Source organism: Microcaecilia unicolor, chromosome 5, assembly GCF_901765095.1.
Source record: "Microcaecilia unicolor chromosome 5, aMicUni1.1, whole genome shotgun sequence".
NCBI lineage: Eukaryota > Metazoa > Chordata > Amphibia > Gymnophiona > Siphonopidae > Microcaecilia > Microcaecilia unicolor.
The window spans coordinates 50059842-50087284 of NC_044035.1; the positions used below are offsets into that span (position 1 = coordinate 50059842).

Sequence of the window (27443 nt, forward strand, 5' to 3'; positions counted from 1 at the left end):
TGCTACTGTTAGAAACAAGATGCTGGGTTAGATGGACCTTTGGTCTTATCCAGTATGGCTCTATATAAAGTTGGAAAAAAACTGCATTAGACAAGTTCACTTAGGTGCATTCAATTCATTATACATTAACAGAGCAATTGGTGCCTCCATTCAGGTGCACTGATGTCATGCATTGGGTGCTAATTCTGTAATGGCATCTGTGCTCTAAGACACCACTGTAGAATACTTGTGTAAGATGGCATGGGTGCACCTAAGTTTAGGTGCAACCATTTATGCCATGCCAATGACAGGTGAAAATGGGTGCACCTATATGCACCAAGTGACATGCATAGGTAGTAGTGTTTTATTATGCCCGTGACTCACCCAAACTCTACCCATGGATAAGCCCCCCGTAATTACATTTTATAGCACTTAGGCACTACCTAGAGCACTTTTGCACATAACTAACAACTATTGGCACTTAGGATTCATGTAAGTGGTGCATATGTCTAGGCTCCAATTTATAGAATTTCCTCTTTACATAGTCCAAATGCATTTCAGCTTCTGTTGCAAGTTTCAATTTATTTTTTTGGCAAAGTCTTTAAAAGAAAACATAACTTCCTAGACTGGAACTGGACGCAGTGCCAGCTGTTCAGGACTGAGATTTGATTCCCAAGTTTTGCTTTCATTCTCAGGCAGGCAGGGGCTAGGCATGCTGAGATTCCGAAGGGGATGCTATCTCTGGCTTCCTTTTCATAGATACTATATTGGTTGCATTAGGCAGGAGGGGGATCAACCCTGGTTGGTCGCAAATGAAGGGTGATGATATCAGAGTCCCAAAATACATCAGTTTTACTAGAGCTACAAGCATAACAAGAAAAAGAGAAAGCTGCCAGGCCAGGTCTTTTTAATATTATAAAATGTATCATGTGGATGCATAGTTTTAACAAGTTACATTTTAATATTTGCTTGTTTTGAGGCATAGTAAAGTATATAGTCACTGACATATCGTCAGAATATGGGTGAAGTGGTGTGATAGCTGTGTTAGTCCACTTTTAAAGGTAATAAATAGAAATAAAACAAAATATAGAAAATAAAATAAGATGATACCTTTTATTGGACTTAAATATAATGCATCAAAAATGTATTTTTAAAAAATGTATTGTTAGTCCAATAAAAAAGGTATCTTATTTTATTTTATCTGTTTTGTTTTATTTCTTTTATTACCTCAGAATATGGGAAATCCTCTTGGTAAAAGTAATTCCAAACATCATCATGTAATGTTTAAAAGGTTGACTGTCTTGAATCTCCCTTCCTCCTTGGCTGTCAGATTAGCTGCAATGATGGCAGGCTGCCAGCATGGTGTCTCATAAGTAACCATTTCCAGTCTTTTTGTGTTTCCTGTGTACAGAGTGAACTGTGAACCATGGGAGAGGAGCACATGCTTGTTGTATCCTGTCCTGTCACTACTCTTCCCCAAGGATTAGAGAGGAATCTGAAGGAGAGGAGAGGGAGGCAACAAGAATTTGAGGAGGAAAGGGGAGATGGAAAGGTACTTGGGAATTCAGAGGAAAGGACAAATGAGAAGAACCAGATATTAAAACAGGAATCCAAAGGCAGGAAAATAGAAGACCCTGTTGAAGAAGGAAGAGATGAAAAGGAATTTGGCAGGGGGGTGAGAGAAAGAGAGGTAACTGAAGGAGAACCTAGGGGGAGATAGAAATAAGAAGGGTTTGATGGAGAAGAACCTTTTGTGAACCTGGAAAGGACAGCGAGAAGAAGGATAAAAGAGCAGAATGGAAGAGGGTAGGGAGAGGAATTATGCTCCACACTTTTGAAAATCCTAGATCTGCTCATGTGCAACATGTATGAAAGTCAAAATTATTTTTCTGTATATGGCCAAAGTAAAAAGCAGCAGTTTTATGACATGGAACAATAAAAAAAAACAAACCCCAAAACACACTTACTGTATAATGCAGGGCATCTGGTCACCCTAAAACACAGGGCTATCAAGTTACACAATTCCAGAGTATGTGTGTGTAGGCCTGGATTTCTGACAATCCAAACTTGATGTATTGTGGAATCCGCAGCACTGGTTTCAATGGGTAGAATCAGGCACTATCACTACCACACTGCTATGGGATGCAATTTGAAAACTAAGATTGCCCAAAAAGTCTTCCTCCTAGAACCGGGTATCTTGATATCACTGCAAATACAAAATTCTCAGAAAAATACTATAGTGATGGGGTAGTGATAATGTGGAACTGGAAAAATTTCTATTGTAGAAATATACTTGTAGCTCCAGTTTGGTATTGCCATTTACTAACCTATGTATGATCCCTTTTCTAAATGTGCATTATCTCACTATCATAAACGTGAATAGCATGGTATGGAGAAATTAGTTCTTACCTCCTAATTTGCTTTCCTTTAGTCCCTCTGGACTGGCCCAGAATGTGACTGTGAAAAGAATAATTTTATAATATAATATTTCTCTAGTTAAGAATAGAATATGTATTAACAGAGGGAATTACTTAGAGCATGTGGTTGCAAAGAATTACAAAATGAAACGTTCTTATATTCCAATTGTAATTCCAATTCGATTCTCTATTCTTATACATACTTATTCTATACCAATTAAAGGTAAATTGTTAAGAATAATAATCATGTAAGAATAGAGGGGAATTTTATATACTAAATTTGAATTAATTACATTAACCTACACTGTACGTTTAGGAACATGTGCTCAAAACATGGCACTAAGTTTAAAAAGCGACCATGTGCTATCAGTGTAACTTTAAAAGGTAACATGCGCTTAGAGCATTTGGAGCTTGCACATGTGAGAACATGTGCTTTTCCCAATATAAAGGCCAGATAGTTAACTTTAAAAGAAAATGTTTATTTCTAATACAGGCAAGGTAATAAGTTTACAATAGAGAGGCAGTTTTAGGATCTTTTACCAAAGGAAGTATGCTACAAAATAACAGGTTTGATTGTAAATTAAGCTGGATAACTCATATTAATGGAGGCTGCTATGGAGAGTGATGCAGGAGATCCTTGCTGGAACAGAAAGTTTCTTTGTAGATTTGCTGTCTGATGGAGCTTGAAGCAGTTTCTTTTAAGGTGGGTGATGTCCAGCTTGAGAAGTCAGGATTCCAGGAGATTCTAGCTTGCTTTTAGTTTTAATCAATTCAGGGCAGCAGCGACTAAGACAGGAGCATCAGGAAGTCAGGAACAGCCAGGAAGAACTCCCTTTCTAAAGAAAGAGCCCCTGCTTTTAAAGTGTCTGAACTGGGCATTTATCTACCAGGCTATTTTTAGACTTGCGTCAGGTGATTGCCCATGGTCCAATTGGAAAGCTCCTGGATAGCTGAATCCTGGTTTCATCTAATTTTCAGATAGAGCACGGTAACAGGTCACATGTTCAATGACATCATAAGACTTTCAGCCCGGACATCTGCTGGTCCATTGTCTGAGGGTGATTGAGCTTAGATGGGTATAGTCTTTGTCTGAAAATAGGTGGAGGTATAGTCTTTTGTTAAGGGTAGTAGATGTGTCGATGGCTTTAGGTAACCACCCAGCTAGTTCATGTTCTCAGTAGTTTTCCAGAGGAAAGGGGAGAGTAAAGTCTTTGCAGCTGCATCTTACATTTAGGTTGCTAGGTATTCACCATTGATCAAGTTTTCTGTGGTAATCTTGCATCAGTTCCATTAGACTTAGGAGGCTTTGGGCAGAGTCTGGCTTTGCTCTAGTTTTAGCAGGCTTGCAATGACACTCCTGTACCTTTAATTACACAAGTGTCATCTGCACTACCCCCAGAGACCAGCTCTTTTTTGCAACCGCTCAGGTACATAGGGTGCTCTCAAGTTGATGCCACACGATATCTTCATGGTATGGCACTGTAGATCTGGTTGTAAGAGGTCATCTTCTGGATCTGGTGAAACTTTCTCTTAACCCAGCATGCTAGCCAAATCATGAGCATAAGAGTGAGCAACTGACCAATCAATACCACCACAATGGGATGGAATAATCTATTCAGTACATTACTCCCAGTATTTGACTTTCCAAGGAAAATATCCCACTATGAATGTTTCCCCATGTTCTCTATTTCAGAGGCTAACTGATGTATTAATTTAGTATCCTTGGTGATTTTCTCTGTCACTATCTTGTTCTCTGTTTTGAGTCGCTCTAAGGATCTCTGTATAATAGGGTGCTCCCATACAGACTGTAAGTGGGTTACATTAAAACCTAATGGAATAGGTAATAGTTCAGGAGTGGGTATGGATAGGTCATTGGAAACATACTGCATCATTGGTCTGGAATAACTAAAATCACATCCTATAATTTTAGTGACATCACATAGACATAGATTTAAACCTTCAATTACAATGAACAGCATACCATTAGCAATAATAAAAGGACAGATAGTTCTAATACACAAACAAGAATGGGAATATGGAACTACTATACTACTGTTATCATTAGAAAGATGAAAGGCACATGTACCATTAAGCATGCAATTATCATAATAACTTCCTAGATTACTATCACATACAAAATAATTATTCCTATCTACGGGAATACATAAATCCTGTAAAATAATATCTAATTGATCATTGACCGAATAAGCGAAAACAGGGTCATGGTATGGTACCATGAGATGACTTTCAGAAAATATGTATGTGTACTGAGTGTACAATATTCATCTACTGTATTTAATGTAGTAAATTAATATGCAATACTCATGTGTTTATTGTATTTTGTAAAGAATTTAGAAGAGATATATTAACTGTGCTTTGCACACAACTAATATTTAATTCCAGAGAGAGACATTGTGTATGTACTGATTGTAGTACAGAAAAGTATAGTGAACCTTTTAGTTTATTCTGTACTGATTGTATCCTGGTAAGTCATATAAAGAGAAACCTTTTTTTCGTAGTTTTGAATATATATACACATAAAAATACATGACATTAAAGAGCAATTTGTAGAACTTAATCATCTTATAACATCTTATTAAATAACCTTTAGCTGAGTTATAATCAGTGTGTATAAACCATAGCTTGAATCATTGTAAACACTTTTTAAAATTATTATTATAGCTTGCCTACCAATGAGAACATGTTTTGGAAAAGGACATGGCATAATTTGAACTAATGGAAGGGCTGCTAGTGGGAGGGTCTAGGAATGTCTGTGGTGTTATAGCTTTTTGGGTATACCATAAGATAAAACAAACAGATAAAAATGGAGACCACATGACAGATAAACACAGAGCTCTAGTAGGCCTTATGTATCCGATTGGTCCATTCCGGATTAAGGATTGGGCTTAACCTGCAAATAAACACAAAAAGCAGCATATGCGGCATCCAATTTGGATTACCAAAGCAGTTTCATTTATTGAGAAGTACTTCTTATGTGCAAAAATAAGCAAAAATTATACATGGTATCACTATCTCATAAGTAGAAAAGGCACATATTTGTTTATTTTAAAATGTATCTGAGATAGCCATGTATGTATCAATTCCTAGCCCCATAAAAATCCTAAATTTAAAGCTTGAACTCTGAAAGAGAAAGAAAAAGACACTTTCACATTAATTTAAAAGGTCACATGGCTCCACTGTTCTGGTAGGACATTCCTTCATTCACAGTCCTTTCATAAGATCTTAGACCATGGCATGCAAACAGGGTGTAGACAGGCTTTAGTTTATTCTACAAAAATAAGCATATCTTGTTAATTCAAATTAAAGCACAATATTCAGTTTCAGCTCAAGTGGGAGTTACTTATTACAGAGAGACATTTTAAATCCTTAACAATCACAAGGGTATTTCAGTGCAAACACTTTTTTTTTCTATATTCCTGTCCAACCTATACCAAAAATCAGCCACCTGGATCCCACTGCCATCTGCAGAGTGGATCATGCTGTGGAGAAGTCCAGTCCAGGCTGGACACGTCTCCTCATGTTCCATAGAAATACATTGCAGGAAGGCCTGAGAGAATATCAGTTTCTGCTACTGTAAGACCTGCAGTTATAAGTTCCTGCTTATCTGGTGGCAGATTTCTCTTTTTATAAGATTTCTGGGTAGCTATCTGTAAGGCTCTTGCTGTAAGGACACTGGTGGGTTTGTTTTCCCAATATGACATATTCTCACCTTGAGATTTCAAAATGTCATATGCTTGCATGTGGGTTTCAGTATCTACATATTGAGGAGCTGAATTTTTAATGGAAGGCTCACTTTTATGAGTGCTTAAATCAGAATACAGAACAGTTTGTGTTCCTATGTACTGGGGTTTTGGATGCTCTGATGGGGCCTTTCTGCCTGGACATCTGCTGGTCCATTGTCTGAGGGTGATTGAGCTTAGATGGGCTTAGTCTTTGTCTGAAAATAGGTGGAGGTGTAGTCTTTTGTTAAGGGTAGTAGATGTGTCGATGGCTTTAGGTAACCACCCAGCTAGTTCATGTTCTCAGTAGTTTTCCAGAGGAAAGGGGGGAGTAAAGTCTTTGCAGCTGCATCTTGACTATATAGAGAGAGCCAATAAGATCCCTGGCCAGCTAGAGATAGCAAAGCAGAAGGAAAAGGAAACGGCACCTTCTGTGCACCCGGGTAACTTGAGCAGCCACCAAGACTTAGTAAGCACAAGCATTTGTGTCTTGAGCAGTGTGCCAAAACTGGCTGCCCCTCTTATCTTTGTTATATTTTTAAACAAATAAATTGCAAACATACAAAGCTGCTCTTTAGGAAAACATGAACTAAAAAACAAAGAGAACCGTGCTACATCTGATCAAACTGTAAGAGGGAGGGATCTGGGCCTGTCCTGAGGGACTAAAGGAAAGCAAATTAGCAGGTAAAAACTAATTTCTCCTTCCTTAGCATCCCTCTGGACCAGCCCAGAATGTGACTGATGGGAAGTAACAAAGCAGTATCTTCATGGGAGGGACCCTAGCAAGCCCACCGTGAGCACCTTTGCACCAAACAATGCTTCCTGCAGGCAGCCTAAAAGTGCCACTGTCACTGCCCGGGCGAAGACTGGAGCAGAAAAGGAATGGCCAAGGGGCTGTGTCTGACAGGGAGTGTGTATGAAACAAACTTACTTTGAATAAATACGCCACTGACCTCCTAAGCAGTAGCCTAATGGTTAGTGCAATGGGCTGAGAACCAGGTACAATTCCCATTGCAGCTCCCTGTGACCCTGGGCAAGTCACCCAATCCTCCATTGCCCCAGATAAAGAAAACAAAACAAACAAACAAACAAACAAAAAAACCCTCAACTTAGATTATGAGTCCAGTAGGGACAGAAAAAGTATCTGTATATGAAATGTAAACTACTTTGTTTTCAACCACAGAAATGGAGTATGTCAAATCCTTTTCCCTTACCTGCCCTTTTAGTCTACTGGTCTTTCTTAAAATATTATGTCTCCTTAAAATTATAGGGGTAGATATTAAGCCAGTGAAGCTCAGTGTTTTGCTGCCAGCTTTATCCCCAGAAATTCAATGATGGGTTATGTCGGGTATATGCAGGTGGTGAAAACAGCCTGCTAAGTATGGTATTCAGCGCTTAAGTGTCTATGGTGTACTGTATAAAGATCAGACTGTGTTTTATACAGTCCTATGTATGTGGTTATCCTCCTCGCTGGAAGTAACCTGAGGGAGCAGGGAACCAGCGGAGCCGACAGGCATGCGGCTGCTCTTCACCCCTCAAGCAGCATGCACCCAGGGCGGACTGCCCCCACCGCCCCGCCCTCGGTACGCCACTGCTGAGAACGCCCACTAAATAGCCAGTTCCAGCTTGGGTGCTTACTGGGCATTTTAGCAGCACTATCCGGCTAAGTGTTTATGTTTATTTAAAAACTTGCTGTACAGTCTTTACTTAAAAAAAGGTCAAAGTGGTTTAAGTACATAAGTATTGCCACACTGGGACAGACCAAAGGTCCATCAAGCCCAGCACCCTGTTTCCAACAGTGGCCAATCCAGGTCACAAATACCTGGCAAGATCCCAAAACGGTTAAATACAGTAAAAAAAAACCAAAAGTAAGTACAAAGATAAATTATGTTGGGATTTTCTAATTAAAATAGTGCCTATCACAAACCAATGTTATTGGGAAGGTGAGAGAAACCTGTATTAGCAAAGCAGTTCTGCTGCCCCTGACTGGACAAACAGCACTCGCACCCAGGGCTGGATGTCCTAAGCCAGGATTTCTCACAGGATTTGAAACTGAGAGACCAACCTGAACTTCCAGCACCATGCTTGCAGGGAACCTACAGAAATTGGGTGAAAGCTATGGGAGGTACTTGGGGGAGAGAGAAACACTGGATGAAGTCTGGGGGGTGGGTACATGACAGAAAGTATGTCTTGGCCCTCTAAATTTTGCAAAATAAAATGTGGCCCCAATAAAAAAAGGTTGGACAAGCTTGTCTGAATCTTCAACCTTAACCCCCCCCCAAGTTTAACTTTCAGGCTCCTAATCTGCCCTCCCTCAAGACATGCTTTTAAATATTATATTTTGTTGTGTTTTTACAGCAGTGATAATAAATAACTGCCACATTAATCCGTGTTTTATTTATTACCAATAACCGTTTGAAATAATTTTCTCTTAATTTTTTTGTACTTGGTATTTTGATTTTTTTTTTTTGAAGGGAGAGGTGAGGAATTTTTGTTATTGTGACCAAATACTGAGAGAACAGATCCGGGGAGAGGGGGGGTTGTGGAGGAAGAAAGGTAGGAGGAACGGATGAAGGGAAATGGAGAAAGACATCTCAGGGAATGTAGGGAAGGGGGGGGGGGGTAAGAGAACAGACACCTGACACATAGGGTTCAGAGCAGAATAGCTATCAACAAAAATATGTCATCAGGTTGTCAATGGAGACCGATCATCACACAAGGCGCTCGATGAAAACGTGCCGCAGAGAGAAGTGGGAGGCGCCAGAGTGAAGCTTAGAACGCTCCGAGAGAAGCTATTGGAGCACGAGAATGAGGCTTGGATCACAGTGTTAGAGGCTATTGGAGCACCAGAATGAGGCTTGGAGCAGTAGGAACAAAAGGCTGAAGTTTGAAAAACTAATTATTTGAATCGTGAATATCGTCTGAAAATAAAAACCGCAGCCCGCTAACGCCAAAAATTCCCTGAAAACTTGTCCAACTGGGTAACACTGTTGCAGACAGCAACCTTAAGTTCTAGTCCTAAACCCTTCCCCCGATTTTGCGTCATTCACACGTGTCCTCCAACGTAGTTCGTTGCCGGTAAGCGGCGCCGGAGCTGAGGGGGCCAACATGGCGGCACGGTGGGGCAGAGGAGAAGGAACCCTTACCCTGGGCAGCATGGAGTTCTTCTCCGCCGGAAGTCCCCTGCAGGTACGGTACAAGCTTGCGGCTTCCTGGCGGGCTGGGGAATGTTAACTGCTGGGCTCTGATGTGGCCGCTCTCCTGCCGCACACAGGGCCCCGTCTGTGCCGGCAAGCCGGGTGACACGTGGAGGCTGCGCTGGGCTCCCGTGCACGCGTGGCCAGTGAGGGGGAAGCGCCCGACTCGGTCCTCTTGTCAGTGGAGCCGCGGGGAAAGTAAGGTACTTTGTTTCTGGTGCGGGTTCTTTGCCTCTCGGCGATTCCAGTGCTGACACGTGGAGTCTGCTGGCCTGGCTCCACGGGGAGGAAAGGGAAGTATGCGGGTTTGAGTTTCGGCGTGTTCTTTAGTCTTGTGTGTGTGTATATTTCCTCTCCCTTAAAGTAAGGGGGGGGAATTGTTTCACTGATCTGCTTATGGGGATGGACTTGAGTCTTGAGAGGGGCCACGGATGAAAATGCAAAATGAACCGCAGTTGATGTGTTAATTTGTAGCTTCTGCTTCGGACCCTTACAGGGATAGTTGTCTCTGCCCTGCCCCCCTCCCAACCTGGGCATCAGTTTGGTTTACCGTGGAGGGGGGAGGGGAAGGATATAGGAGCCGATCCAGAAGCGGGAGGTGGAGCAGCGGCGCCGGTACAAGTGTTTCAGTGACCGCTCCCTCTCCTCGGGCTGAGGAGGAGGAACTTCGCTGTACCGTCGTAGGGCGGCTTTCCAACGCCGCAGTTAGCAATGGGCTGCGTAACCCTGGCAGCGCTATAGAAATGCTAAGTAGTAGTAGTAGACTCGGGGTCCGATGTTTATTTTTTCATAGCTTGATCTTTTCTGCTTTGAGATCGTTTGTAAAACATGAATGGAGAGAGCAGCTGGCGAGATGCTCTTGGTTTCTGCATTCATTGAAACACGTGTTGTGTTGTGTAGACCCGGAAATGTGTCTGGAGCTGTTTGTACGCCCAGCGAGCTGTCGGGATTTTTATCAGGTGATATCTGATTCTGTACAGGAATGAGGCCCAATTTTTTTTTCTGTTTGTTGTGGTATGTGTATGTGAGAAGCATCTTATTTAATGACATCACTTTCGTTTGAGGAATTTGCAGGTCAGCGAGTGAAAGTGGGGGTTTAGGGAGTGCCCTAGTCGCCACATATGGAATTTTTTAAAATCTTGTCTCAAGTGATTATTAAAAGGGTATGCATTTTATGGATCTATTTGATTGTAGGTGTTTTGAGCCAGTGAAATGTTACAGGGTTGGAAAATTTGACGCCAGCCAAAACTTTCCAGACAAAAAAAAAAAAAAATCTTTTTATGGTCACATTTTTTTTTGGGGGGGGGGGTGGGGGGAGGGACGATTTTATTTTAAAATTTTTTAAAGATTTATTTTTGCTTTTTATGTCCGTTTTTAATTTTTTGCAAGATTGTGCTTTTTATTGACATTTTTAGAATTTTTGTGGACTGACATGTTTACATATCTCAATTGTTGCTTCTTGTCTCTTCTGTAGCAGTAGCAAGCGTGCATAGATTTATAGTTATAAGAGTTCTGCATGGAGAGCTTGCAGTCTAACCAAGACACATACAGGATATGAGATATTGGAAACTAATTAATTAAAACGTTGTTGGTTGAACATTTCTGGTAAATTTGTAACTATTAGTCTGATAGGTATGTTATTATTGATACCTTTCAATTTGTGCTTTTTTGAGTGCTAAAGAGGTGGTTAGTTGACCTGCAGTAGTCCTTGCTTTTGCTGTTCTTCACTAAATATTACTGTGCTTGGGTGGTGGTGTGACTGTGCCCCCCCCCCCCCGTTTTTCTTTCTTTGGATTGAATTCTTAATATATTATTTATATATTTGGTTTGAGTCTTCCATCACGTTATGGACTTAACAGCGTGGTTCAGACTTTTTCCCTCCCCCCCCCTTTTTTTCTCTGTGTATTTCTGTGAACTGATCCAAGGGTTTTGCTTGGAGTTTCTCCCCCACTGCTAGCTCCCGGCTCCGTTCCTTCTGTCTCGCTGCTCCCTATGCCTGGAATGGACTCCCTGAGCCAGTGCTTCAGGCTCAGTCTCTGGCTGTCTTCGAGTCTAGGCTTAAGGCCCACCTCTTTGCTACTGCTTTCGACTCCTAACCATGACTCTCTTACTCAGCACCCTCACTTATCACCCCTACCACTGCAATTTCCCCACCCCTAGCTGTCTGTTCGTCTGTCCAATTTAGATTGTAAGCTCTGTTGAGCAGGGACTGTCTTTTCATGTTAATTTGTTCAGCGCTGCGTAAGTCTAGTAGCGCTATAGAAATGTTTAATAGTAGTAGTTGTAGTTAAAAATGCAAAAATACTGAGGGGGGAATTTGACAGGTCTACAGAATCCTGAGTAGAGTGAAATGGGTAAAAGCTAATCAGTTTGTGTTCATCTCTGGAGTATGTCTGCTTCAGACCCATACAAGGATATTTGTCTCTCTTTTTTTCTTTCAGCAGGAGATCACCAGAACAAAAAAAAGTTTCAATGAATTATGTTACAGCAAACAATCTGTAATAAAACTGTCCAAACCCCATCCTTTTATGTGTCAAAATAAAGAAGTTACAGAAATTCAAACCTGTAACTTTTTCAGACTGCTTATGGACATGACATGAAAAATAGGCCATTCTCAACATTTTGGATGTGCTACTTTAGTCACTTTTTCCTACAGATGGTCACAATTGTTTATTTTTTCAAAAAGTACAAAGACTAGGGCAGTGGTTCCCAAACCTGGTCCTCGAGGTACCCCAGCTAGTCAGGTTTTCAAGATATCCACAGTGAATATTCATGAGAGAGACTTGGATGCACTGCCTCCACTGCATGCAAATCGCTCTCATTAGTATTGAAGATATCCTGAAAACCTGACTCACTGGGTGCCTTCAGGACCAGGTTTGGCAATCACTGGACTAGAGGACTTGTCATTACTATGTAACATAGTATATAGGAGAGAAAAAAATTATATATATTCTACTCAACACATAGTTAAGCCCTGGAACTTACATAAGTAATGCCACACCGGGAAAAGACCAAGGGTCCATCAAGCACAGCATCCTGTCCATGACAGCGGCCAATCCAGGCCAAGGGCACCTGGCAAGCTTCCCAAACGTACAAACATTCTATACATGTTATTCCTGTTATGCCAACTTAAAGCTGGAGGATGTGATAAGCAGCTAGTGCAACGTGGTTTACAAAAGGTTTGGGTAAATTCTTGCAAGAAAGCTCCATAAACCATTAAGGTAGACATGGGGAAAGCCACTGTGTGTCCTTCAGTGTTGATGGTGTAAAATCTTATATTGCTTTTTGGGATTCTGCCAGGTACTTGTGGCCTGAATTGGGCACAGATAGAAACAGGATGCTGATTTAGACGGACCTTTGGTCTGACCCAGTATGGTTATGCATATGAACCTGAGCTTGCAAAACAGGTTATGTTCAAAAGCTGCTTCTGTTGACCGGTTTAAAACAACATTGATGTCTCATGAGAAGTGGGAGGTTTTGGCTGAACAAAAAGGGTGTTCTGCCCTCTCACTGGCATGATTTGACATGCACCTTAAGCCAGAGTATAGAACATCACTATGAGAAGACGTGGAACTCTTGAACCAAAATCTTCTTTAATGCAGTACATAAGAGTAGCCATACTGGGTCAGACCAGTGGTCCATCTAGCCCAATATCCTGTTTCCAACAGTGGCCAAGTAAAGTCACAAGTACCTGGCAGAAACCCAAATCATGGCAGCATTCTGTGCTACAAATCCCATGGCAAGCATTCTTCCCCATGTCTGTCTCAGTAGTAGACTATGGACTTTTCCTCCAGGAACTTGTCCAAACCCTTTTTAAACTCGGATAATGCTAACTGCCGTTAACCACATCTTCCGCCAAAGAGTTCCAGAACTTAATTATTCATTGAGTGAAAAAATTATTTCCTCCTATTTGTTTTAAAAGTATTTCCATATAATTTCCTTGAGTGTCACCTAGTCTTTGTACTTTTGGATCGAGTAAAAAATTTATTTATTTCTATTCATTCATTCTACACCACTCAAATTTTGTAGACGTTAATCATATCTCCTCTCATCCGTCTCTTTTCCAAGCTGAAGAGCCCTAACCTCTTTAGCCTTTCCTCGTACGAGAGAAGTTCCATCCCCTTTATCATATTGGTCGCTCTTCTTTGAACCTTTTCTAATTCCGCTATATCTTGAGATACGGTGACCAGAACTGAATGCAGTACTCAAGGTGTGGTCACACCATGGAGCGGTACAGAGGCATTATAGTATTTTCGGTCTTACCATCCCTTTCCTAATAATTCCTAGCATCCTGTTTGCTTTTTTTTTTGGCCACTGCTGCACACTGAGCAGAAGATTTCAGTGTATTATCTACGACACCTAGATCTTTTTCTTGAGCGCTGACTCCCAAGTTGGACCCTAGCATCAGGTAACTGATTTGGATTATTCTTTCCAATATGCATCACCTTGCATTTGTCCACATTAAATTTCATCTACCATTTGGATGCCCAGTCTCCTAATTTCCCAAGGTCTTCCTGCAATATTTCATAGTCTGCATGTGTTTTAACAACCTTGAATAGTTAGTGTAATCTGCAGATTTAATAACCTCGCTCGTTCCGATTTCCATATCATTTATAAATATGTTAAATAGCACTTGTCCCAGTACCGATCCATTCGGCATTCCGGTTCACCCTCCTCTATTGAGAGAAATGACCATTTAACCCTATCCAGGGGCATGCATTCATTGGCACAACAGAAATGCACCTTGTTGAAAATGGGACCTTTGTGGGATATATGGTTTCCAGTAGGTCCTTTTACTGTTTGAGCCACTAAAGTGTCTGAAAACACAGGTAAATGGTCATGAAGCAGGCTGTTGTGTGTTTAATAGTTGAAAAAGCAATATTAAGTTTTAGCACAACTTTTTCATCTTGAGGTATTTTAATAAGTTTAATGCATAGGTGGCTGCTGATGTAATTGTAACCAAGCCAGATGAGTCAGTGTAGGAGTACCTGGATTTAAGCCAGATGATCCTTCAGCCATTCTTTCTCCATTTCTGTATTTGTTTCCCTTTATCTAGCTATATCTGTTTATGTAGATATAGTCTCTCAATCTATATAAATAATTCCCACCTCTGAAGCTCACTCTGTGCCAGACTGAAGCCTGCCCCTGAAGCCCCCCCCCCCCCCCCCCCCCCCGGTAGTGTTCGTAGGGTGCCCCACCCACCCCCGACATAATTCGCAACTCCAACGTTCTGAAGCTCACTCCGTGGCTTCAGTGCAGGGACCAGGGCTCGTGGGTTTGTCATGGTGTAGCCTTCCGTCTTTGACCGTCTCTGCCCCACCCTCACGTCACAACGTGATGACGTCGAGAGCGGGCCCCGCCCTCACGTCTAAACGTTATGACATTGAGGGCGGGTAATCAGACCACAGGACACATCCTCCAGCGTTCGGAAGCTGACTGTGGCTTCGCTGAACTTCACAGCACTCGGAGATAAAAACAAAAACTTTCAAAACAGAACTCCGTTTGAAAAGTAACTTTTGCTGCTACCCAACGCTGGCTCTCAGCGCCCGACGGAGGGAGGGAGGGACGCCCTACAACTGGCAGGGAGAGGAGAAGGGGCAGGGGGACCCTGGAACTGGGAGGGAGGGGGAGGGCCTCTCTGGAACTCGGAGGGAGGGCCTCTCTGGAACTCGGAGGGAGGGCCTCCCTGGAACTCGGAGGGAGGGACTCCCTGGAACTTGGAGGGAGGGAGGGTCACCCTGGAACTCGGAGGTAGGGAGGGAGGTGGCCCAACTGTAGAACTGGGAGGGAGGAAGGGGGGGCACCCTGGGACTGAGAGGGAGGGGGGAACACTCAGGAACTCGGAGGGAGGGGGGAAGGAGGAGGGGCCGCCCTGGAATTGGGGGACAGGGAGGGGGGACGGCCAACCTGGAACTGACAGGGACAGGGGGGAGAAAAACCCTGGGACTGGGGGGGGGGGGAGTGCGCCCCTGGCACACACTCACATTCTTACACACGCACACTCTCTCACACAGACACACTTGCACCCAGTCTCACTCTGTCACACACACTCACACATTCACTCTCTATCACACACTCACTCTCGCACACACTCTGTAAAACTTACACACTCCGACGAAAACCTTGCTAGTGCCCGTTTCATTTGTGTCTGAAACGGGCTTTTTTTTCTAGTATTTAATATACCATGGTATTGATAATCAGCAGTTAGACAACGTAAAAGTATCTGAATCGCATAAAAAAATCAATGTAACTTTTGAAAGATAAAAATGCTCCTATGCTTGGATTGAAAATCATGGTCTAAAACAAATCTGTTTGGTGATTATTCCCTAGGTCATTCTGACCTGTTATTGGTGTGTTGCATGTATATATTTTCCAGCATGTCTAATTTTTGTTTTGTGATTGCAATATTGCAGTTGCAGAAATTCTCCTCTCCTGGCTCCCGTATTTGGTTTGTTTCCAAAATTGTGGCAGTACACCTTAAAATATTCAGCCACACTTGGCTTTTTCAGTTGGGACAATGAAAAGACTGCAGAATTACATGTTTGTTTGAAATTGAACTTCCAGTTTTAGAGAGGGCTCCCCCCCCTGTTTACTAAGCTGCACTAGTGGCGGTCTAATGCCAACACAGTCCGTTTGCTTTGAACGGGCTTTGTCAGCATTGCTGCGCAGCAGCCACTGGCTTGTCTTAGTAAACAGGGAGGTTTGTCAGCACCAAGCAGACTTGCAGGGTTTGCTGCTCGTTTTCCTCCAACCATGGCAATGTTTGACCAAGGTAAGCTGTTTTCTCCCTAGAACAGAATGGAGTAAAAAGAAAAAACCACACAAAGAAATTGTAGTAAATCAGTGTCCTTTTTATTTATTTACTTAAATATCCACTTTTTATACATTGCAACTGTCCCCTATCATGCGTGTGTGTTTTTGTAGTGTTTGTATTGTTTTTCATCATGTCTTTGCATTTGAGAGTAGGCTTCTTTTCTTGTAGTTATTTAAGAATCTTTTGAAAGAGACTCGGCTCTTCTACATTTGTGCCACAGTGGTATTGAAACATCTCTATCGCATCTCCCCTTTGCCGCCTTTCTTCCATATTGAGATCTTTCAATCTGTCCCCGTAAGCTTTATGACGAAGACCACTGACCGTTTTAGTAGCAGTCCTCTGGACCGACTCCATCCTGTTTATCTCTTTTTGAAGCTGCAGTCTCCAGAATTGTACACAGTACTCGAAGTGAGGTCTCGCCAGAGTTGAGGCAGTCACCTCCTTTTTCCTGTTGACCATTCCTCTCCCTGTGCACCCAAGCATACTTCTAGCTCTTGTCATCACCTTTTCTACCTTTTTAGCCACCTTAAGATTACCAGATAAGATCACACCCAAATCCTGCTCCTCTTTCACCTTAGGTTTTTTCAGCCCAAATGCATGACATTGCATTTTTTAGCATTACATCTTAGCTGTCAAACCCTGGACCATTCTTCAAGCTTTGCTAGGTCCCTCCTTATGTTACCCACACCATCATTTACCCTATTGCAGATTTTTGTATCATCCACAACGAGGCAAACCTTACCAAATAGCCTTTTGGCAATATTGCTTACAAAAATGTTAAAAAGAATCAGCCCAAGAGCTGAGCCTTGTTGTACACACCGGTAATGTGCCTTTCCTCAGAGTGAACTCAATTTACCATTAGCCTTTGTCGTTTTCCATGCAATATTTTAAGTCTCCATCTCGCATTCATTTTATATGTGACCTCATGCTCTGAGGAGGGAACCAAACTGTTGATACCATAATTTGTCTCTCGGGTAAGAATATCAGTGTAGGTGTCCACCATTCTCTCATTGCATTGAATAGGTTGCCTGTTAAACCAAGCAGTTTTTCAGCATAGTAAACGGCCTACTGCAGTTCCTACAACATTACCAGCCTCTCTATTCAAAGCTGAGCTGCAATAATTTTGCTGCATGCTTTGCCAGCAAAATTAAGTCTCCACCAGGATTTACAGGCAGTCTTTTCCAGTTTCTTGTCAGTTAACCAAGAGCACCCAAACATGCCCGCTCCTTACATAAACATATGTCTTTTAACCTACTGACATGAGGGCCTTGACAAAATCCTGAGAGGCTTTTGACCAACTGCCTGCTCCCTCGACCTCTAACTATTAAAGAGGTTATAAAACATGAACTCTTCTCTAATGGGCAACTACCAACAGCATCAGAAAGGGCAGTGGCATGTCCTCTGCCAAAGAATAACCTTGACCAGGACACACTTGAGTGTTAACAGCCAGTATCGAACATCCCATTTGTAGCAAAACTTACTGAATGGTCTGTTCAACAACTGGTTTGAAGAAAGAAACTGATTAGATCTGTGTCAATCTGGATTCAGGCTTGGTTATGGAGGGGAGATGGTCTTCATGTTCCTACTAGACGATCTTCAGAAACTGATACATGGGATTCAATTCAGTACTGCTGGGTTTCTCAGCAGCTTTTGATACTGTGGACCACAATATCATGCTAGCACGACTGGCAGAAACAGCCATCAGTGGCATAGAACTTGCCTGGTTCAGATCCTATCAGCTAGGTAACAATCCATACTGTTCAGCTGTATCTTATTGTCACTGTGGGTTGCTGATCTGCATTGTACCATGAGGGTCGATATTGTGGTCTTAAGCCACCAGCCAAGCTGGTTGTCAATGGATGCTCAGTTCTGTGTCTGTATAGATGAGAGTCCTATAGAACTACTCATACCCCTTGATCCAAACTTACCTGTATCCCTTAATATACTGGCTATCTGTTTAACAGCAATTAAAGAATGGGCTAAAAAACAAACTTTGCCAGAGCCTAAGCAAAACTGAGCTCCTTTTGTTCCGTAACACATACCTGATATCAAAATCCCTTTTGGGAGCTACAAACTCCCCTTAAATCAGAGGTATATCTAGACTCGACACTTAAACTGATCCCCCAAATCAAGCAACCTTCAGGAGCTGCCTCCATCTGCAACAGCTGTGCTGCTTCTCTCTATACATTGAGAAGACAAGTTTTGTCCCAGTGGTTCAAACCATAACATCAAGGTTAGATTAATGTAATGCATTCTGGTCTGACTACAAAGGATTGTACTAGCTCCAGTTGATTCAGAATGCTGTATGTAGCTTGATTGATAGAAGGTTGTAAGTGACATTATATCTCACTATTTCTGCAAAACTTTAATTGGCTAACCAGTACAATATGGAGTTCAATTGAGAACTGTCTGATTTATCAAGGCCCTTAAAGGTAATGGGCCAGAGTACTTGAAACAGGATACAGCCTGACCGAACCTAGGGTCTTTGGTTACTGCCAAAACTGAATTTACAACTGACATTGGCCACTCGGTTTTGGCAGAAACCGAAAATGGAACCAACTGATTGCTGTTCTTCCTTGGGCACTAATTCATTTGAAGCCAGAGTTCCCACAACAGTGGGTTTAGCACTGGGTTCCTGGTGACTTCAGTATTTGGGGGCTTGATAGCAGATAGTTGAATCTTGCATGATTTGAGGTAGGCGATGCTAGGAGCTCCTTCAGTCAGATCCTCTGTATGGTTTGGTCTGGTCTGGGGTAGTTCAGGACGGAGCTACAGTGATAGTTATGTATCTTGGGAGACTTCTCATAGAGTGGTGATCGCTGCAGTGTCTGTCTTGTGTAGTTCCAATTTTTTCTAAGGTAACTTTGTTGAAGAGCTCCTGGAATTTTAAGGACCAAAATTGAAGCCTGCTTAGGGATACTTAAGCAAAGCCTCTTCTTCCTCCCCCACCTGCCCCCATGCCTGTTCTGGTCAAGGCCATTTCAGAGGCTATAAGCAGTACTGCTCGGGTTCCTGTGCTCCTTCATGGCAATGCTCAGTCTTCTCACTGAGTGGTCCAATGATACTCCATCATCAGTATAGGCTTTAGGGGTAATGGTATTAGGCAAGTTTGGTCAGCTACAGGTTTAGGAGCTTCATCTTATCTTTCTGGTACTGTTTTAGGTCTCCCAGAAAAGGTTGTGAGTTCACCTCTTATTGCAGAATTGCAAGATTTTTCTCAAGCGGTTGCTTGCATGGATGCACTGAAGAAATTTCTCTTTATCTTGTCAGAGCAGCCCATCAGATGGAGTCTGAGAACGTTGACGTTTTGATGACATCACCAATATAAGGAGTGGTGGTGAAGCATGATGCTTTCATTTGGTGGTCTGGTCTGACTCCAAGTGCAGTCTCTATAGCCTGCAGACACTGTGTTCAAGTCCTCGGCCAAAGGGGTACTCTTGTGGATCAGTCTATGAACCTTACTTAAAAACATAAGAGTTGCTATACTGGAACAGACCAAAGGTCCATCAAGCCAAGTATCCTGCTTCCAACAGTGGCCAATCCCGATCACAAGTACCTGGCAAGATCCCAAAACAGTAAAACATTTTATGTTGGCTAGAAATAAGCAGTTGATTTTCCCAAATCCGTCTTAATAATGACTTATGGATTTTTCTTTTAGGAAAGTAGCCAAACCTTTTTTCCTTCTCATCAAGCAGATGAATCCATTACGAATGGGTTATGTCCACCTACCAGCAGGGGGAGATAGCACTGAAAAACCATAGTGCCTCTTGGCCAGCTAGCTCCATCTGCCTCTCAGTATTCTCTATGTCCCCAGCAGGGTTGGACGCAGCTTATTCAGCTCCTTCAAAAATATGCCTGGGGTGGCTCCTGGGCCAGTTGTAGCAGGGGTGTTGTGGCTATTGCAGCTTCACTTTAAAGGCACATAGGTTAGCCCTTTCCCTGCCTTACCCCTCCCCCTATGTGGATGCAGGCATATAGGTTTTCCCTGTCCCTGCCTTTCCCACACTCTTCTATGCGGATGCAGGCACATTGGTTCGTACTTTCCCTGCCTTTCCCACTCTCCTGGACCTCCAGAGTGCCTCTGTAGCTGTTGCCTGTAGCTTTCCTCACAGCGTAAAAAAAAAAAAAAACGCTCTTGTTAGCGCTGCGATTCTGAGGCTTCCTTCTGTCTGTGCAGTGTGACCGGAGCTCTGTGACTCGGTCTGGTGAGGTAAGAGAGTCTTGTAGCTCTTCCGGGGAGGGCCCGCGATTGGGACGTTTTTGGCGCGAATCCGCCATTTTGAAATTTTCTGCCATTTTTGGCGATGGCTGCGGAGGTTGTTAAGCGCTGTTCACGTTGTGGCAAGCGCAGATCCGCAGCGGGGCTCTGTAAATCGTGCTCTTCAGACATCAGGGCCGGCCTGAGCATGGCGAACGAGGTTTCTTCCTGCTCGGTGGAGCTGACAGTGGTCGCCATCTTGGATGCGCCACATGGTGGCTCTACCACCGCAGGAGCGGAGGGGTCTAAGGCTGGAGGGGAGCCTCGGATGGAGGCTACCAGAGGAGCTGCTTACCCTGGATTGGAACCGGGAGTCTAGGGTGAGCCTTTCTCCCCTGAGTTTGTGTTGGCTTTTACATAAAGCGTTCATGTTAAAAAGAGCTCTGCCGCAGATGTCTGACTCTGCATTGCTACCTGGTTCCCCTCCGGTGGAGACTGGTCCTGGATTGCCGTCAGGCGTTTTTTCCCCAGACAGTTGGCCGCAAGATGAGCGCAGAAGGGTAAATTCCCCTTCAGAGAGTGGCGCACCCCCCTTTTCTCCAGCGTGGTCGGGCTGTGGGGATTCTGAGGGGTCTGGCAGGTCTTTGTGGTCCAAAGAACCAGAGGAAGGTGTAGGATTGCCACTGGATCCAGGTGATCCCACTGCGGTTAGGATTTTCCACCGCGAGGAGCTGCCAGCGCTTATTTCTGATGTCTTACAGGCTCTCTCTATTGAAGATCCTGTGATGGGCGAAGCCTCCACTGGTAATCCGAGTATGGCAAGTACTAAGAAGCCTGCTCGAGCCTTTCCTTTGCATGACTCCATCCAAGAGCTTATTTCGGCTCAATGGGCTGACCCTGAGGGGCCTTTGAAAGTTGCCAGGGCAATGGGGCACTTATACACTCTCAATGAGGAGCACTTGGCACGCTTGGCTGTGCCTAAAGTGGATGCCCTAGTCACGGCTGTGACGAAAAAGAAGACCCTCCCAGTAGAGGGAGGGGTCGCCCTGAAGGACATGCAGGACCGACGTCTGGAATCAGCAATCAAACGGTCCTTTGAGATTTCAGGCCTAGCCTTACGGGCATCTGTGTGCAGTTGTTATGCTGCTCGAGCCTGCCTCGCTTGGTTGCAACAGGCAGTGGAACAGCCCGGGGATGGAGCGGAGCCCCTTGTGGAGGTGGCACCGTGGATGGAGTCGGCCTTGTCATTTTTGTCTGACACCCTCTATGATCTGGTCAGAGCTTCGGCTAAACAGATGGCTGTGGCGGTGGCCGCTCGCCGCCTTCTATGGCTACAGCATTGGGCGGCTGACATGGCCTCTAAGCAAAGGTTGGTGAAGTTGCCCTTCCAGGGCCTTCTCCTATTTGGTGAGGAGTTGGAGAAAATTGTCAAGGGCCTGGGGGAAACTAAACCCCAGCGCTTACCCAGCTGCGGCCTTCTTCCAAGGGTCAGGCGGTTCCCTCCTCTTCCAGACCTCGCTTCCGTGAAGCTAGAAGGTACCGCCCGGAGCGTTCTGCTGGGTTTACTTCACGTGCCTGCTTTCAGCAGAGGAACTCCTTTCGCTCGGACAAACGTTCCGCAGCGGCCGGCTCAAGGCCTGGAGTTCAATGGGCGACCCTCTCAATGATGGTGTGCAGGCCCACTCCTCGATTCCTGCAGTTGGAGGACGTCTTTCCCTCTTTCTCGAGGAATGGGTCAAGATTACCTCAGATCAGTGGGTTTTGAACTTGATCAGAGATGGCTACAGATTAGAATTCAATGCCCTGGTGAGAGACGTGTTTGTGGAGTCCCGATGCAGCTCTGCCGTCAAACGGGTGGCGGTAGAGGAGTCCTTGCAAGGCTTGTTGCACCGCGGGGCCGTGGTCCCTGTGCCTCCCGCCGAGATTGGCTACGGTTGTTACTCCATTTACTTTGTGGTGCTGTGAAAAGGAGGGTCTTTTCGGCCCATACTCGACTTAAAGGAAGTCAACAAGTCACTAAGAGTGCGGCATTTTTGCATGGAAACCCTGTGCTCCGTCATTGCGGAAGTACAGCCAGGAGAGTTTCTCACGTCTCTGGACCTGAAGGAAGCTTACTTGCACATTCCTATTTGCCCCCGCACCACTGGTTTCTCCGGTTTGCGATGTTGGGAAAACATTTCCAGTTTCGGGCCTTGCCTTTTGGCCTCGCCGAACCTTTTCCAAGGTAATGGTGGTAGTAGCTGCCTTTCTCAGTTGAGAGGGTATCCAGGTTCACCCGTACCTCAACGACTGACTCATCAGAGCGGACTCTGCAGAAGAGAGTCATCATGTAACAGCCAGAGTGGTCTCAGTACTTCAATCTCTGGGCTGGGTCGTCAATATACCCAAAAGTCACCTGACCCCCCCCCCCCTCAATCTCTAGAATATTTGGGGGTCCGGTTCGACACAGCCTCGGGGTTTGTCTTTCTACCAGAGCAAAGGCGTGCAAGCTTCAGAACCAGGTCCGTCTACTCCTGAGGATGCCTCGCCCGTGAGCTTGGGACATAGTGCAGCTGTTGGGGTCGATGACGGCCACCTTGGAAGTGGTGCCCTGGGCGAGAGCGCACCGGAGACCTCTGCAGTGTTCCCTGCTTCAACGATGGTCTCCAATATCTCAGGATTACCAGTGCAGACTCGCGTGGGTCCCTGCGGCCCGGCTCAGTATGGAGTGGTGCCTCTCAGACAGCATGCTGCGGCGAGGAATGCCGCAAGCGTTTTCCGATTGGTGCCTGGTGGTAACAGATGCCAGCCTGAAGGGCTGGGGTGCACATTGCCGGGGAAGGCATGCCCAGGGTCTTTGGACACCCGAGGAGTCGGAGTGGTCCATCAATCGCTTGAAGTTGAAAGCGATTTTCCTGGCGCTTCTGGCTTTTCAATTGACCCTGGAAGGATTGGCTGTCAGAGTTCTGTCGGACAATACGACACCAGTGGCCTACATAAATCGACAAGGTGGCACTCAGTGCAGGGCACTGGCTGCGCAGGCTGTGCAGATTTGCCACTGGGCCGAGCTACATCTGCAGTTTCTGTCAGCAGCTCTCATTGCAGGTCACAGCAACGTGCAAGCCGATTATCTAAGCAGGCATCAAATCGCCCCAGTGGAGTGGGAAGTGGCAGACGAAGTGTTCCTTCAGTTCTGTGCCAAATGGGGGACGCCCGAAGCGATCTTATGGTGTCAAGCACAAATGCCAAAGTCCCGTGCTATACAGCAGATGGAGAGATCCTCGCTTGGCGGGGTTGGATGCCTTGGCTCAACCCTGGCCTCAGGGCCTCCTCCTGTATGTGTTCCATCCTGGGCTCTTGATAGGGCGGATACTCCTGCGGATTCGGCTAGATCAAGGAGAGGTGGTTCTCATTGCCTCGGATTGGCCCAGGAGGCTGTGGTATGCGGACCTCCGGCAGATGCTGGTGGAAGCTCCCCTTCCTTTGCCTCTGGTACCGAACCTGTTGTCACAGGGGCCGGCATCCATGGAGGACGCCTGCTGCTTTGGTCTTACGGCATGGCTATTGAGAGGCTGCAATTGAGAGACAAGGGCTATTCCAACAAGGTCATCTCCACTCTCCTTCAGGCCCGCAAGCGTTCCACTTCCGTTTCCTATGCTCGGATTTGGCGCCAATTTGAGGCTTGGTGTGCTGCTAAAGCGATTACACCCATGCGGGCTTCTGTCTTGCCGATACTTGACTTTTTGCAGGATGGTTTACAAAAAAGCTTGGCCTATAATTCCCTGCGTGTTCAAGTTGCAGCCTTAGCATGTTTTTGGGGGAAGGTGGCTGGCCTCTCCCTGACTGCTTTTCCGGAGGTGGCACGGTTTCTTAGAGGGGTGCTTCGGCTCCGTCCTCCCATGCGGGCTCTTGTGTCTGGCCTGGAACCTGGGGTTAGTCATAAAGACCCTTCAGTGTTCGCCCTTCGAGCTTCGGAGAAGGATGTGTCCCTAAAGTCTGACTTTTTGGTGGCCATTATATCGGCGAGATGGATGTCTGAGCTCCAGGTGCTGTCCTGTCATTTCTGCAGTTGCACCTTCTAGAGGTGTGAAGGGCTCTGTTGCAGTATCTGCACATGTCAAATGCTTTCAGGACCTTTGATCACCTTTTTGTGTTGTTGTCAGGTCCTCGCAGAGGGTCTCCAGCGTCTAAAGCTGCTCTGGCTCATTGGCTCAAAGAAGCTATTTTTTCAGCATATCTGCTGTCTGGCCGGCCTCCGCCTGAAGCCTTTAAGGCACATTCCACAAAAGCGATTTCCTCTTCTTGGGCTGAAACTGGAGCACTCTCTCTTCAAGAGATATGCAGTGCAGCGACATGGGCTTCTAAGCTCTCATTTGCCCGACATTACAGGCTGGATGTGGCTGCCGGGAGGGATGTGCATTTTGGAGCACAAGTGCTGGTGTGTGGTGTGGCCTGTTCCCACCCTATCTAGGGATTGCTTTGATACATCCCATTCATAATGGATTCATCTGCTTGATGACAAGGAAGGGAAAATTAGATTCTTACCTTGGTAATTTTCTTTCCTTTAGTCATAGCAGATGAATCCATGAGCCCTCCCTGATTGATTGATTGATTGATTGATTGATTGTTTGATTAATGCTGTTTTGAGTTCTGTTTTGGGTTCAGTTTTTCCTGTAGATATGTTCCCTCATTGGGAGAAATTGGAAAACAGTCTCCAGGATTTCTGTTCTGTTACAGGAGGTGGAGTTCGTCCCTCCTTTGAATTACTGCTTCTGTTCTGGGGCGTTCGTTCGCTGTGAGGAAAGTTCATGTTATTCTACTTTGCGGTGTAACACTGCTTTGGAAGCTTCAAATACTGAGGCAGATGGAGCTAGCTGGCCAAGAGGCACTATGGTTTTTCAGTGCTCTCTATCTCCCCCTGCTGGTAGGTAATGGATTCATCTGCTATGACTAAAGGAAAGAAAATCACCAAGGTAAGCACCTCATTTTCCCATCTCCAGCAGGTGGATAGATGTAATTTTTTCTGTCTCTTGTCCTGAGGCCTTGTCCCCTGTGTCTGGTCGGTGGTTGGGTTCCAGAGGTGGTTGGTTCCCAATTGGGTGCAGGTGTCATACCTGGTGGTGCAAGGTCCCTGTCACTCAGCTTCCCCGGTTGAGGAGTTCTGCCTGTCTTCACCTGCCTTCCCTGGGAGCTGGCTTAAAAAAAAAAAAAAAAAAGCAAAGGTAGTGCAAGAAGCAGACAGCTGCTGGGGCCTCCTTTTGAAGGAGTCGGGGTACAGTGTACTCTCAGCCCGGTGTGTGGAGTGAGGTGAGCACTGCTGTCCTGTGGATTCGGGAGCACTCGGGACAGATAAGCTAGCTTCCTCCCCTCTGACGTGGTCCTTGCTGCATCGTTGGTTTGCGCCTAGTAATCAAGAGAGGTGTGAAGGAGAGCCACAAGAGGCAGCTCATGGGCTAGAAGCACAGGTTCGGTTGATATAGCTGTGGGCCCCAATGTTGGCGCCATGTTTTTTGGCCATTGATTAATTCTCCATAGGCTGTCTAGATACTGGCCAAAAAACAAGAATGTCTGCTGAAAGCATGCCCTCTGTTCACTTTTCATTTCTGGTCTACCTTTCAGAGGTGATCAGCAACCATTCCTCATGGCATACCTGAATCACAATGCGTCCGCCTCACAGAAACAATGGTGGGCTCCTGAAATAGGACATGCAAGATCACAAAGCAATCCCTAACCCGGGTGGGACTCTGGTCCTGCTGTTCTCAGAACCACAGCACCGAAGGCAACTTCCTCCTGTGCCCCACATCTATTCGATAGTGTTTGTTAAGGCATGCAACGTAGCCTACATTGCTGCTCTGCAAATGTCCAACGGCTGTTCAATAGGCTCCATATCTGGGGTTCTACTGCTTGTGTAGTAATTACTGAGGGACTGAGCTAGGGGTCTGGGTATATAGGCTATAGCTTAGCTCTGTGTTCTGTCTCCATCTGCTGGTTGATGGACATGACTATTCCTAATGGAAAGAAAATTATCAGGTAAGATCTAATTTCTACTTGGGGTATTCCTGCTTTATTAAAACAATTTTAAACTTTCCTAAACAGGTGTAAAAACAATTCATGTGTTAAATATCAGTATTAAAAGCTACAAAGACAAACATTGTAAATGCTGCTTATTCTTGCCAAAGCAAATAGTACGGTAAAGTGTCTTTCTTATGTGGACAGAGGTAGTTATGCATTTTCAGACTCTCATAGCTTGTGTTGTAAGGGAGGACCTTTGTTGTAGAGAGATGTCCTGAACACTACCATAAATCTTTAATACCCAAATGTATTTTAATGTGGGAAACAAGTCCTTTTATCAAGCAACTGCTCTATTTGCTTAGTTACTTAGAACCATTGCTATTGTTCAGAGCAGGAGTCCTGGTTTCCCCAATATTTGTAAAACCCACTGTGATGCCATGTTTCTGTCTAGCTCAGTAATAAGATCACTATTGTTTTGAATCTCTGTTTGTAGTGCCACACTTTTTCAGAAGATGAGATCTGTGCTGGCCTTCCTGACCTTAGCATGCCATCGCTGGACACAGGAGAAATCCTGGGAACATTCCAAGGCTATGTTGACACCTCAATCATTTCTATCATTGATGATCCCAGTAGCCAGGGAGAGGTAATGTGCAATCTGAAGAATTGAATACTGCAGAGCTGATGGTTTGAGAGTTAAAACCAATTCTTTGACAGACCCACAATCTCTGATACCACCTTACAATTATGCTTGTGTAATTAACTTGTGTACTTAACTAAAGGTTAGTTTTACTGAAGTGTGCTAATGGATTTAGCATATGCTAAATAAGATGCCCATAGGAATATAATGGGTGTCTTATCATTTAGTGCACCTTGGTAAAAGGACCCCTAAATGTTCAAAACTTAGGCTGTTATTGTATACTGATTTTAGTACCTGAATCCCTTGCTCTCATGATATGAGCCTGTCATATTAATATCTTTCAGCTGGTTTCATTGCAGGACAAACTGGCTGAGTAACTTATTTCAATCCTGCCCTTGACAAAGACCAAATTAAACACAGCTGTGAGATCCTTAAAAAAAAAAAAAAAATCCATATATCCCTCACAATCT

At 44.5% G+C, this 27443-nt stretch overlaps 1 protein-coding gene across 2 annotated transcripts in view; it reads left to right on the forward strand.

The window, feature by feature from the left end:
• The first annotated feature begins 9084 nt into the window (after nt 1-9084).
• Nucleotides 9085-27443, forward strand: part of PPRC1 (PPARG related coactivator 1) — a 94707-nt gene continuing 76348 nt past the window's right edge. Inside the window, exons 1-2 of one of the 2 annotated variants that reach the window (XM_030202869.1) lie at nt 9085-9325; nt 26830-26979. In XM_030202869.1, coding sequence (XP_030058729.1) covers nt 9245-9325; nt 26830-26979 — 231 coding nt within the window. In that variant the 5' untranslated portion in view covers nt 9085-9244. Of the gene's footprint in view, nt 9326-10183; nt 10293-26829; nt 26980-27443 lie in introns of those variants that run through there. The other variant, XM_030202870.1, reaches the window with a different exon arrangement.